Source organism: Triturus cristatus, chromosome 1_2, assembly GCF_964204655.1.
Source record: "Triturus cristatus chromosome 1_2, aTriCri1.1, whole genome shotgun sequence".
NCBI classification, from domain to species: Eukaryota; Metazoa; Chordata; class Amphibia; order Caudata; family Salamandridae; genus Triturus; species Triturus cristatus.
The window spans coordinates 1,141,725,554-1,141,738,326 of NC_140580.1; the positions used below are offsets into that span (position 1 = coordinate 1,141,725,554).

The 12,773-nt window shown below is 50.2% G+C and overlaps 1 protein-coding gene across 2 annotated transcripts in view; it reads left to right on the top strand.

Annotated features, from left to right (window-relative positions):
* CCDC180 (coiled-coil domain containing 180) overlaps positions 1 to 12,773 on the top strand; it is a 592,866-nt gene that overhangs the window by 571,762 nt on the left and 8,331 nt on the right. For both annotated transcript variants that reach the window (XM_085613885.1, XM_085613886.1), the window contains one exon: positions 8,012 to 8,117. In XM_085613885.1, the coding sequence (XP_085470011.1) occupies positions 8,012 to 8,117 (106 nt within the window). The remainder of the gene's footprint in view (positions 1 to 8,011; positions 8,118 to 12,773) is intronic.

Below are 12,773 nucleotides of genomic sequence, written 5' to 3' on the forward strand. Positions count from 1 at the left end.
AGTTTCTTAAATCCCTTCACTTCATACATGCACTTGAGGTGGCAGGACTTTCTTAAATCCCTTCACTTCATAAGTGCACTTGCGGTGGCAGGACTTTCTTAAATCCCTTCACTTCATAAGTGCACTTGCGGTGGCAGGAGTTTCTTAAATCCCTTCACTTCATACATGCACTTGGGGTGGCAGGACTTTCTTAAATTCCATCACTTCATACATGCACTTGTGTGGCAGGACTTTCTTAAATCCCTTCACTTCATAAATGCACTTGGGGTGGCAGGACTTTCTTAAATCCCTTCACTTCATACATGCACTTGCGGTGGCAGGAGTTTCTTAAATTCCTTCACTTTATACATGCACTTGCGTTGGCAGGACTTTCTTAAATTCCTTCGCTTCATACATGCAGTTGAGGTTGCAGGAGTTTCTTAAATCCCTTCACTTCATACATGCACTTGGGGTGGCAGGACTTTCTTAAATCCCTTCACTTCATAAATGCACTTGGGGTGGCAGGACTTTCTTAAATTCCTTCACTTCATACATGCACTTGGGGTGGCAGGACTTTCTTAAATTCCTTCACTTCATACATGCACTTGGGGTGGCAGGACTTTCTTAAATTCCTTCACTTCATACATGCACTTTCGGTGGCAGGACTTTCTTTAATTCTTTCACTTCATACATGCACTTGGGGTGGCAGGAGTTTCTTAAATCCCTTCACTTCATTCATGCACTTGGGGTGGCAGGACCTTCTTAAATCCCTTCACTTCATACATGCACTTGTGGTGGCAGGAGTTTCTTAAATTCCTTCACTTCATACATGCACTTGCGGTGGCAGGACTTTCTTGAATTCCTTCACTTCATACATGCACTTGGGGTGGTAGGACTTTTCTTAAATTCCTTCACTTCATACATGCACTTGGGGTGGCAGAACTTTCTTAAATTCCTACACTTCATACATGCATTTGCCATGCAGGACTTTCTTAAATTCCTTCACTTCATACATGCACTTGCGGTGGCAGGACTTTCTTAAATTCCTTCACTTCATACATGCTCTAGCGGTGGCAGGACTTTCTTAAATTCCTTCACTTCATACATGCTCTTGCGGTGGCAGGACTTTCTTAAATTCCTTCACTTCATACATGCTCTAGCGGTGGCAGGACTTTCTTAAATTCCTTCACTTCATACATGGCCTAGCGGTGGCAGGACTTTCTTAAATTCCATCACTTCATACATGCTCTAGCGGTGGCAGGACTTTCTTAAATTCCGTCACTTCATACATGCTCTAGCGGTGGCAGGACTTTCTTAAATTCCTTCACTTCATACATGCTCTAGCGGTGGCAGGACTTTCTTAAATTCCTTCACTTCATACATGCTCTAGCGGTGGCAGGAGTTTCTTAAATTCCTTCACTTCATACATGCTCTAGCGGTGGCAGGACTGTTCCTGTCCTTGGGCTAAAGCTGTGAAATAGACCTCTGCTTGGGCTTTTTTGTTAATGTGGATCAAGCGAAGAGTGTTATAAGCCTTTTTGTTTTGCTAAGTGTGATCTCTTTTCCCTGTAGTGTTCTCTTGTGTAATGTTGTCCTTGGATGTTATCTTAGTGACATGAGGTCTACAGATGACAGTGTGCTTTATAAATAATAAAAATTGAAAAAATCTCATGTAGCCCAAGTTTCAGTTTACTATTAGGATTTCCCTAATTCGTTTCTAGAGACTTGTCTTTCCTCCATCTCTCCCTTTAGTTATCCTGAGCCTCATCTTACTACTATGATGTCCTAAATAATACTTTCTAGACTCTTCCCTCTACTATACCTCCATTATCCCATTCAATCAAATTAAAAGACTCTCATGTCCACCCCTCAAATTAACACATATTTCCTTTCACTAACCCACCACTAATCCTCTTTGGGGTCTGGAGCAGCGTGCTGCTCGTCAAAAGCACTTTGACTCCTCTTCAGTGGTCTTACTACTATAATCGCCCAAATAACACCTTCTAGACTCTTCCCTCTTCTATCCCTCCATCATCCTATTCAAATCAATTAACAGGCTAAGATGTCTGCCGCTCAAAGTAACATATTTTTCCCGATTTCAAAATAAAGATGGAATGCTGCACCCACAGAAAAAGTTAGCAAATCTTCAAGTATGTTTTTAGAAAGAATTTCTTTTATTAAATTTCACTTTTAAAATATACGCTCTAGCATCCAAAGCATACAGCCAATGTGTTTTGTTCAATATACATTGAATTTCATCAGGGCTTGTTACTCCTGTTGTTCATTGGTTTTCTCTCCTTGAGCTGGTATCAGTAAGTGTGACTTGCATTAACAAATTTATTCGTATTGCCCTCTACCAAGTCTGGCAGGCTCCAAAAGTAGAATCCAATGGAAGCGGGGGGTATTGGTATCTCACAAATGATACCTGGATCCGTATTGGGGCTCTCTGTCCGCGTCCTGCCATATGTCCCTATACTATCCCACCACAAATCCTTTTTAGGTCCCGGAGTAGCGTGCTACTCGTTGAAAATACAATTACATTTTATTACTAACTTCCTGTATCCTGTTTATCTTCTAAATCTCATTGATCTATGAACTTAATTGCCCCTCCTTGACCCCCCACTCTCCTACACACGAAAAGGTCCTTGAAGTAAGTCCCCTGAAGTGACTGTTCAGATATTGACGTTGATTCAACAAAAAAGAGGGTAGGAAACGCGACTTAACGTTCCCTTCCACCCCCAGGGACATGGCTGCCTTGATCCACCATTTAACCCTCTGTGGTCTCCTGTTTATTGATGAAGAGCCGTTTGGAAGGGGAAGAGAGACATTGATCAACAGTGCTCTAAGAAGTTGTAAAACATCTCTCCCTGCGGCTTCCTTCATGGCTCAGATGCCAAGGATTGCAAGGACAGTGCCAGGTACGCAGATCGCCATCTCTCACGACATCTGATTGATGGTCACCGCACCACTAACCACAGACACTGTTTATTGCTGTGTGTGAAAGGCTGCTTCAATATGGCAGGTCAAAGACTACTTTAACAGTAAGCTGTTCCCTCAAAAACCTAAACCCGGGGGCGTGGCTAGCAGCTGAAGAATATTGCCGCAGCCTAGGGAGTCTCCGTGGTCCACGCAACCTTCCCCATAAGTCCGCACATTTATCCTGTGTTTTTCTCACCTCATAACTACAGCCCGTAGCATCGGAGAACCCTGTGCATCCGGTGTTTTTGGTTTGGAGTTAATCGATCGCTCCCTGGGTCGCAAGCGGCGAAGTGAAAGGACGTGGCCTACCCTGGCGAGGTGATCCAGGGACTGAAGTATGAACGGAGCCGACCGCGGCATCCACGACGGATCGACGTTCACGGCAAGGCGGAGCGCGGGGTGAGGTTGGTCATGGGCAGACGAGAAAGGCTCCACAACAGCTCCTAGTCGGGACGGTATAACGCTCATCTTGCAGCGGAGCGCTTAACTGGGGAGAGCTTGCATGAGAACGACGAAGGCGTAAGCGATGCTCCGGAACCCCTGCGCAGCTCGCACCAGTTCGGGACAAACGCGGATTCCAGGAAGCGGCAATTGGAGCGGGCGTGTGGGTGAGGAATAAGCCCACCCTCTCCAAAAAGTGGAAAACATCAAAACAACATCAAAAAATAAATAAATAAAAAGGCGCTCCCAGTCCGGCTGAGCGGAGGTACGGATACGGCCACTGCACATCGGCAGGGGGCAGCACAGCGAGATAAACGGCGCCATATTGACAGGGAGGAAGGGAATCCCTGAAAGTGGCATTTTCTTTCAAATTGAAAGAAAAAAGACTTCCCCCGAGCGTCTGCACAGATAGTGATCATAGCAGACAGTGCCAGTCTTGAAGTAAGTGAAGCCGCGCAACACCGGAGGGACAGGGGTGCGAAACCCAACAGGCCGCGTGGGTTACTATAGCCCACTGGCAGGCGGCGGCGATTACCACCCCTGACCCTAAACTTCGCGCGCACTCGCCCTCACTGCCAAGATGAGTAGTAGAAATCTGAAGGGCATGAATCAGGCAAAGCTCGAAAAATACGCCTACACTAAATCGCAGTCGGACCCTGTGGGTCAGGATGCTGCGTCTGCACCAAGCTCAAAGACCACAGAAACACATGAAGTCACACTACAGGACATTATGACCACATTGAATAATGTGCCCAAGTCCCTGGACTCACGTATTGGGACCCTTTCAGTGGAACTTTCCTTAATCCGAGCTGACTTCAACAAAATGTCCACCAGAGTATCGGAGGTGGAAGTCACAGCAAGAACCCTGATGAATGACACCGCCACCCTCAAGAAACAAGTACACCAACTCATGGCGGATAACAAGCTGTTGGCTGCTAAACTTGAATACCAAGAAGGGCGATCGAGGTGAAACAACATCCCCCTCATAGCAGACAGATGTGGGTTGGGGAATGCAGGCGTTATGATGGCACTATACACCAAAAAGTGGTCTATCCCACTAATCGGACCAACAGCACATACAGTCAAGATTTGGTACACGACGCTTACAAAATTGGGCTGGCATGGGGTCATTACCCAGCTCACTCCACTCTGGGACACACAACGTCTTGGGCGACTTAGAAACAGTAAAGGGTTCCATAGATGGGATGCAATAGGCATCTCTATGGTGGGCGACTTATGGATTAAGGGTAAGATGGCCATGTTTGAACACCTACAGGAACAATGCGAACTTGCACTCTCTGAAATATTCAGATACATGCAGATCAGGCACGCACTCCAGGCAGTTATACCACCTGACACCGCGCTACCGGAGACCTCTCCCCTGGAGGATAGGTTACTGACCGATTATATGCACAAATAGGCTACTTCTCTCACCTACCGTAAACTAGTTAACAATTTACCTGACCCAATGCAAACCCTAAGGCAAAAGTGGTCTTCAGACTTGGGGGACCTCGATGATACAGATTGGCAAGCGGCACTTTCATCCCCGCGCGAAGTAGCAATACCCTCACGATTGAGACTGGTACAACTCAAGATACTACATCGCACGTACTACACCAGGCTGACCCTCCATAAAATAGAGAGTGCTGCGCATCCGCTCTGCTTGCGGGAATGTGGGGAAGAGGGTACTTTCCACCACACCATGTGGCAATGTCCGAAGATTGTACCATATTATACAGCAGTAATGAGAACTATATCTCAAGTAGGGGAAGTCTCAATGGTACCAGAACCCAAAAGATGTTTATTAAACATATGGGAGCCCACTGATCTTAACCAACCAGCGCAGGATTGGGCAACCCTCGGGATGATGTTCGCCAAGCGCAATATAGCCAGATTGTGGGTTTCAGGGTGATCACCAACACTCCATGACTGGTGCAAAGACATGGATGGGGCCATGGTGGCAGAGAAGGCGACGTATGTCAACCGAGGATGTCCCCAAAAATGGGGGAGAATTTGAGGAGCATGGAATAAGTATAGAGGATATATTTGTGATCCACCTATGTTGGCGATTGATGAGAGTTCAGACTGAGGGGGGTGGGGGGAGGAACAGGAGGTTTGGATTATCATATGGTTTACTTATTGTACCACCTGTATTGATGACGTGCATACGCCAATGGAATTTGTATCGAATTAACAGCAGCGGGCTCTTAATTTGTATGACTTTATTTTGCCTTGAACTTAATATAAAGAATTAAAAAAAAAACTAAACCCATGACTAACAATTTTTTTCAGCTAACACTTGCCGCCTTCCCTTAGATCCTAAGCATCCTTTACCAGGCGCCGGTCTACGTGAGTTGCATATTATAGATTGCTATGGCCCTGTTACTTACTGGCAGGGCGCAACTACTAAAAAAAAGTGGAGGAGACTAACCAAGGTAGGCAGCATGCAAATGACATCATGGCGCTTGACCTCACTTCCTGTGAATTCACTGTGCATGAGATCACATGTGGATTGCAGGAAGTGGTATCACAACCCATGACCTCATAAGAAGGGACATCACAAAAAGTGGTATCAGATCTTAAGACCTCACACACAGGTTTAGCAGGTACATGTGAGCACATTATAATATTTGAGAAATTAGATTTTGCGTGAGGGTTGTGCAAAAAAAGAATGACGCAACCCCTATGTGCCTTAACTTATACATTTATTTTTTGTAACTCTGCCACAAAAAAATTGGCAACAATGAGAAACATGGCAGTAAATCTGTTCTGCTTAAAGTCTACATTTGTAAATATCTTTTGGGGTGAAGGCACCTGCTGCAGAGATCTTTGTGTGCCAACAATATCATGAAATAATAATAATGGTAAGAAAACTCTGAAGGTTAACGTATTTACTGCTGTGTTTTGTCTAGTCGCAGTTTGTAATCAAAGTGGCATAGAGAGTTAATAGGTCTCCTGCAAAGCACATCATGTAACACTCAGATTACAGATTTTTATTTTAGGTAAGTGAGTTACTGCTTTTAACACCAAGATCATTTTCTTACATATAGTTCATAAATTGTAATCCTTCTAATTTAGCACAGTGAGCTACGAAGGGCATGTGACTCCTACGCCTTGTAACCCTCACTATGTTATATAATGCACCCTGTACATTCATTTACACAACATTCAAGACAATTGAGGATATGTTGCAGAAAATCTGTAGTTGTAAAAAATGCAACAAAACGAGAAATACTGCTTTCATTTCTTAACCGGTACTATTTCCCAACCTCCACCCCCGTTGTTTATGCCTCCCCCCATAACAAAAAAAGAAGCTATACCAAACAAACATTAGAACCAACAGGAAGAAGTTGCCAGCATTGCAAGGACAAAAAACTAGAATGCATTTTTTATTGTAATTCTTTTTTTAATGGGGTCATTCAATGTAAATAATGTCTTCTTGGTTATGTCACCCTATACCGCTATCAATATATCCTCTACCTCCACTCTCTCATTCATCCCAAATCCCATATCACTACTATGATCCCCAAAATAACCCTTTCCCTCCTCTACCCCTCCTTGCATCATCTCATACCTCTTTTACTATTCCGATCCTCCAAAACAAGCCTTTCTAAGTAAACCCTTCCCCCTGACACTTCCCTCTCCACCTGCATTTTACGCATCCCAAGCCTCCTCCTACTGCTATGAGCTTCAAAGCATCCCGCCGCTATCCTTTACAATCCAAACTCCAGACTAACATACCCACCACTCAAATTAATTTCATATTTCGCTAATCTAATTCACCACTAATCCTTTATAGGGTTCCGGAGTAGCGTGGTACTCGCCGAAAAAGCTCTTGAACACCTCATCAGGGGTAGCAGGCGCTATATAAATGCAAACCTTTCTCCCTCTTCTATCCCTCCGCTATCCATCTGAATCCAAATAACTGACCAACATATCCACCACTCAAATAACTTTCATATTTCACTATACTCATTCAACACTAATCCTTTATGGCTTCTGGAGTAGCGCGCTACTCACCGAAAGAGCGCTTTAACACCCCATCAGGAGTAGCAAGCGCTATATAAATACAAACCTTTTTCCCTCTTCTATCCCTCCGCTATCCTTCTCAATCCAAATAACTGACTAACATCCACCACTCAAATTACTTTCGTATTTTCACTATACTCATTCAACACTAATCCTTTATGGGTTCCGGAGTAGCGCGCTACTCACCGAAAGAGCGCTTTAACACCCCATCAGGAGTAGTGAACGCTATATATATTTCAAAACAATACATTATATAAGATAACAAAACGCTTATAACACTTTTTTATTATAACTTTTCGACATGCTGCACAGTAGCCTCGCTGCTCTACAACATATCTTAAAGACATTGGCAAAACCAATAGTTCTGGCTAAACACATAAGACCCCAATGGCAAGACATATTCTTGTTTGCTGTTCCCACAGCTTTTTCACTTCGAGCTGAGGAAGAAGGGAATCTCTGACACAGCAGATACTGTTTGTAGAACAGTAGCGCCCTCTGCTGCTTGCAGATGGTATTGCAGCTAGCGGATAGCTTCGAAAGGTCTGTTCTCTCCCTTCCTGACCCTTGTGTTCTCTTTCTGCAGGGACTGAGGTGCCCAAGGAGAAGCTGTTCACCTTGATCCGCCGCAGGCAGGCAGGGCTCTCAGTGGAGGTCACGAAGTACAGTCCTGTGGTGGACCGCAGGGGCAGGTGAGACTGTCAGCAGGGGTGCTTGGGGGATGGGGAGAGGGGTGCTTGTAAGACGCACGCGTCTGAGCCACAGGCCACGGATGGAGAGAAAGTCCTGGTTGAAAGGCATGACTACTTACCAGCGTGAACCGACACCATAAACCGACCCCCCGCCCCTTATTCCCCCCCTCCCAGGTCGTCCTGAGAAATCTGCTTTCAAATGGAGACTGTTTTCCTCTGCAGATTCCTAATGTTTGAAATACTGGGTCCCTGACCCACTTTTACCGTGCAGGCTGGATGTGCGCGTGTGTGTGCGTGCGTGCGTGCGGGGTGGGGGAGGGGGGGGCGGGAAGGGTGTAGCGCTTATGTTCCAGGGGGCGCTGCCTCCCTCTGGCCTTTCAGTTCTCTGGTGCTGAGACCCCGGAGCCCGCTGGTGACCGCGTCCATCCATTCTATTGTCCTACAAGTTCAGGTTTTATTTTTATTTGTAAGGCGCCCACTGCCCATGAAGATGCCATCAGGCGCCAGCTAAGCAATTAATGCAAGAATAATAATGTAATAAAATGTACTCAACTCAATCAGTGAGCAGAATAAACTCAGGAAAATCTAATAATCAGCAGGAAAGTCCTAACCGCCGACCCTGCTCCATTGACACATTTTGTAAATCAGTAAGTAGTGTAAACACGCGACTCTTGGCGACTCGGAGGCCTTGGTAGGCGCAGGGACCGTGCGTGATGCGAGCGGATGTTCTGGTATTGAGGGCAGTGCAGACCCCAGGGTTGAAGGCCAGCAGGTTGGTATTCAGGGCAGCGCAGACCCCGGGGTTTCGCGCCTGTTGAAGGCCAGCAGGTTGGTATTCAGGGCAGCGCAGACCCCGGGGTTTCGCGCCTGTTGAAGGCAGCAGGTTGGTATTAAGGGCAGTGCAGACCCCGGGTTCGGGGCCTGTTGCAGGGCAACATGTTGATATTAACGGCAGTGCAGACCCCGGGGTTCCGGCCTGTTGAAGGCCAGCAGGTTGGTATTAAGGGCAGTGTAGACTTCGGGGTTCCGGGCCTGTTGAAGGCCAGCAGGTTTGTATTAAGGGCAGTGCAGACTTCGGGGTTGCGGGCCTGTTGAAGGCCAGCAGGTTGGTATTAAGGGCAGTGCAGACCCCGGGGTTCAGGCCTGTTGAAGGCCAGCAGGTTGGTATTAAGGGCAGTGTAGACTTCGGGGTTCCGGGCCTGTTGAAGGCCAGCAGGTTTGTATTAAGGGCAGTGCAGACTTCGGGGTTGCGGGCCTGTTGAAGGCCAGCAGGTTGGTATTCAGGGCAGCGCAGACTCCGGGGTTTCGCGCCTGTTGAAGGCAGCAGGTTGGTATTCAGGGCTGCGCAGACCCCGGGGTTCCCGGCCTGTTGAAGGCAGCAGGTTGGTAATCAGGGCAGTGCAGACCCCGGGATTTCAGGCCTGTTGAAGGCAGCAGGTTGGTAATCAGGGCAGTGCAGACCCCGTGGTTGAAGGCCAGCAGGTTGGTATTTAGGGCAGCGCAGACCCCGAGGTTCCGGCCATATGGGAGCCCAGCAGGTTGGTATTAAGGGCAGTGCAGACCCCGGGGCTCCGGGCCTGTGGAAGGCCAGCAGGTTGGTATTAAGGGCGGCACAGACCCTGGGATTCCGGGCCTGTTTCAGGCCCCCAGGTTGGTATTAAGGGCAGTGCAGACCCCAGGGTTGAAGACCAGCAGGTTGGTATTTAGGGCAGTGCAGACCCCGGGGTTTCGCACCTGTTGAAGGCCAGCAGGTTGGTATTCAGGGCAGCGCAGATCCTGGGGTTCCGGGCCTGTTGCAGGCCCCCAGGTTGGTATTAAGGGCAGTGCAGACCCCAGGGTTGAAGGCCAGCAGGTTGGTATTAAGGGCAGTGCAGTCCCCTGGGGTTCCGGGCCTGTTGCAGGCCAGCAGATTGGTATTCAGGGAAGCGCAGACCCCGGGGTTCCGGGCTGTTGAAGGCCAGCAGATTGGTATTAAGGGCAGTGCAGTCCCCTGGGGTTCCGGGCCTGTTGCAGGCCAGCAGATTGGTATTAAGGGCGGTGCAGACCCCGGGGTTCCCAGCCTGTTGAAGGCCAGCAGGTTGGTATTCAGGGCTGCTCAGACCCTGGGGTTCCCGGCCTGTTGAAGGCCAGCAGGTTGGTATTCAGGGCAGCGCAGACCCCGGGGTTCCGGGCCTGTTGAAGGCCAGCAGGTTGGTATTAAGGGCAGCGCAGACCCCGGGGTTCCCAGCCTGTTGAAGGCCAGCAGGTTGGTATTAAGGGCAGCGCAGACCCTGGGGTTCCGGGCCTGTTGAAGGCCGGCAGGTTGGTATTAAGGGCAGTGCAGACCCCGGGGTTCCGGGGCTGTTGAACGCCAGCAGGTTGGTTTTCAGGGCAGCGCAGACCCCGGGGTTCAGGGCCTGTTGAAGGCCAGCAGGTTGGTATTAAGGGCAGTGCAGACCCCGGGGTTCCGGGGCTGTTGAAGGCCAGCAGGTTGGTTTTCAGGGCAGCGCAGACCCCGGAGTTCAGGGCCTTTTGAAGGCCAGCAGGTTGGTATTAAGGGCAGTGCAGACCCCGGGGTTCCGGCCTGTTGAAGGCCAGCAGGTTGGTATTAAGGGCAGTGCAGACCCTGGGGTTCCCGGCCTGTTGAAGGCCAGCAGATTGGTATTAAGGGCGGTGCAGACCCCGAGGTTCCCAGCCTGTTGAACGCCAGCAGGTTGGTATTTAGGGCAGCGCAGACCCCGGGGTTCCCGGCCTGTTGAAGGCCAGTAGGTTGGTATTAAGGGCAGTGCAGACCCCGGGTTCGGGGCCTGTTGCAGGGCAACATGTTGATATTAACGGCAGTGCAGACCCCGGGGTTCCGGCCTGTTGAAGGCCAGCAGGTTGGTATTAAGGGCAGTGTAGACTTCGGGGTTCCGGGCCTGTTGAAGGCCAGCAGGTTTGTATTAAGGGCAGTGCAGACTTCGGGGTTGCGGGCCTGTTGAAGGCCAGCAGGTTGGTATTAAGGGCAGTGCAGACCCCGGGGTTCCGGCCTGTTGAAGGCCAGCAGGTTGGTATTAAAGGCAGTGTAGACTTCGGGGTTCCGGGCCTGTTGAAGGCCAGCAGGTTTGTATTAAGGGCAGTGCAGACTTCGGGGTTGCGGGCCTGTTGAAGGCCAGCAGGTTGGTATTCAGGGCAGCGCAGACCCCGGGGTTTCGCGCCTGTTGAAGGCAGCAGGTTGGTATTCAGGGCTGCGCAGACCCCGGGGTTCCCGGCCTGTTGAAGGCAGCAGGTTGGTAATCAGGGCAGTGCAGACCCCGGGATTTCAGGCCTGTTGAAGGCAGCAGGTTGGTAATCAGGGCAGTGCAGACCCCGTGGTTGAAGGCCAGCAGGTTGGTATTTAGGGCAGCGCAGACCCCGAGGTTCCGGCCATATGGGAGCCCAGCAGGTTGGTATTAAGGGCAGTGCAGACCCCGGGGTTCCGGGCCTGTGGAAGGCCAGCAGGTTGGTATTAAGGGCGGCACAGACCCTGGGATTCCGGGCCTGTTTCAGGCCCCCAGGTTGGTATTAAGGGCAGTGCAGACCCCAGGGTTGAAGACCAGCAGGTTGGTATTTAGGGCAGCGCAGACCCCGGGGTTTCGCACCTGTTGAAGGCCAGCAGGTTCGTATTAAGGGCAGTGCAGACCCCGGGGTTCCAGGCCTGTTGAAGGCCAGCAGGTTGGTATACAGGGCAGAGCAGATCCCGGGGTTCCGGGCCTGTTGCAGGCCCCCAGGTTGGTATTAAGGGCAGTGCAGACCCCAGGGTTGAAGGCCAGCAGGTTGGTATTAAGGGCAGTGCAGTCCCCTGGGGTTCCGGGCCTGTTGCAGGCCAGCAGATTGGTATTCAGGGAAGCGCAGACCCCGGGGTTCCGGGCTGTTGAAGGCCAGCAGATTGGTATTAAGGGCAGTGCAGTCCCCTGGGGTTCCGGGCCTGTTGCAGGCCAGCAGATTGGTATTAAGGGCGGCGCAGACCCCGGGGTTCCCAGCCTGTTGAAGGCCAGCAGGTTGGTGTTCAGGGCTGCTCAGACCCTGGGGTTCCCGGCCTGTTGAAGGCCAGCAGGTTGGTATTCAGGGCAGCGCAGACCCCGGGGTTCCGGGCCTGTTGAAGGCCAGCAGGTTGGTATTAAGGGCAGCGCAGACCCCGGGGTTCCGAGCCTGTTGAAGGCCAGCAGGTTGGTATTAAGGGCAGCGCAGACCCTGGGGTTCCAGGCCTGTTGAAGGCCGGCAGGTTGGTATTAAGGGCAGTGCAGACCCCGGGGTTCCGGGGCTGTTGAACGCCAGCAGGTTGGTTTTCAGGGCAGCGCAGACCCCGGGGTTCAGGGCCTGTTGAAGGCCAGCAGGTTGGTATTAAGGGCAGTGCAGACCCCGGGGTTCCGGGGCTGTTGAAGGCCAGCAGGTTGGTTTTCAGGGCAGCGCAGACCCCGGAGTTCAGGGCCTGTTGAAGGCCAGCAGGTTGGTATTAAGGGCAGTGCAGACCACGGGGTTCCGGCCTGTTGAAGGCCAGCAGGTTGGTATTAAGGGCAGTGCAGACTTCGGGGTTCCGGGCCTGTTGAAGGCCAGCAGGTTTGTATTAAGGGCAGTGCAGACTTCGGGGTTGCGGGCCTGTTGAAGGCCAGCAGGTTGGTATTAAGGGCAGTGCAGACCCCGGGGTTCCGGCCTGTT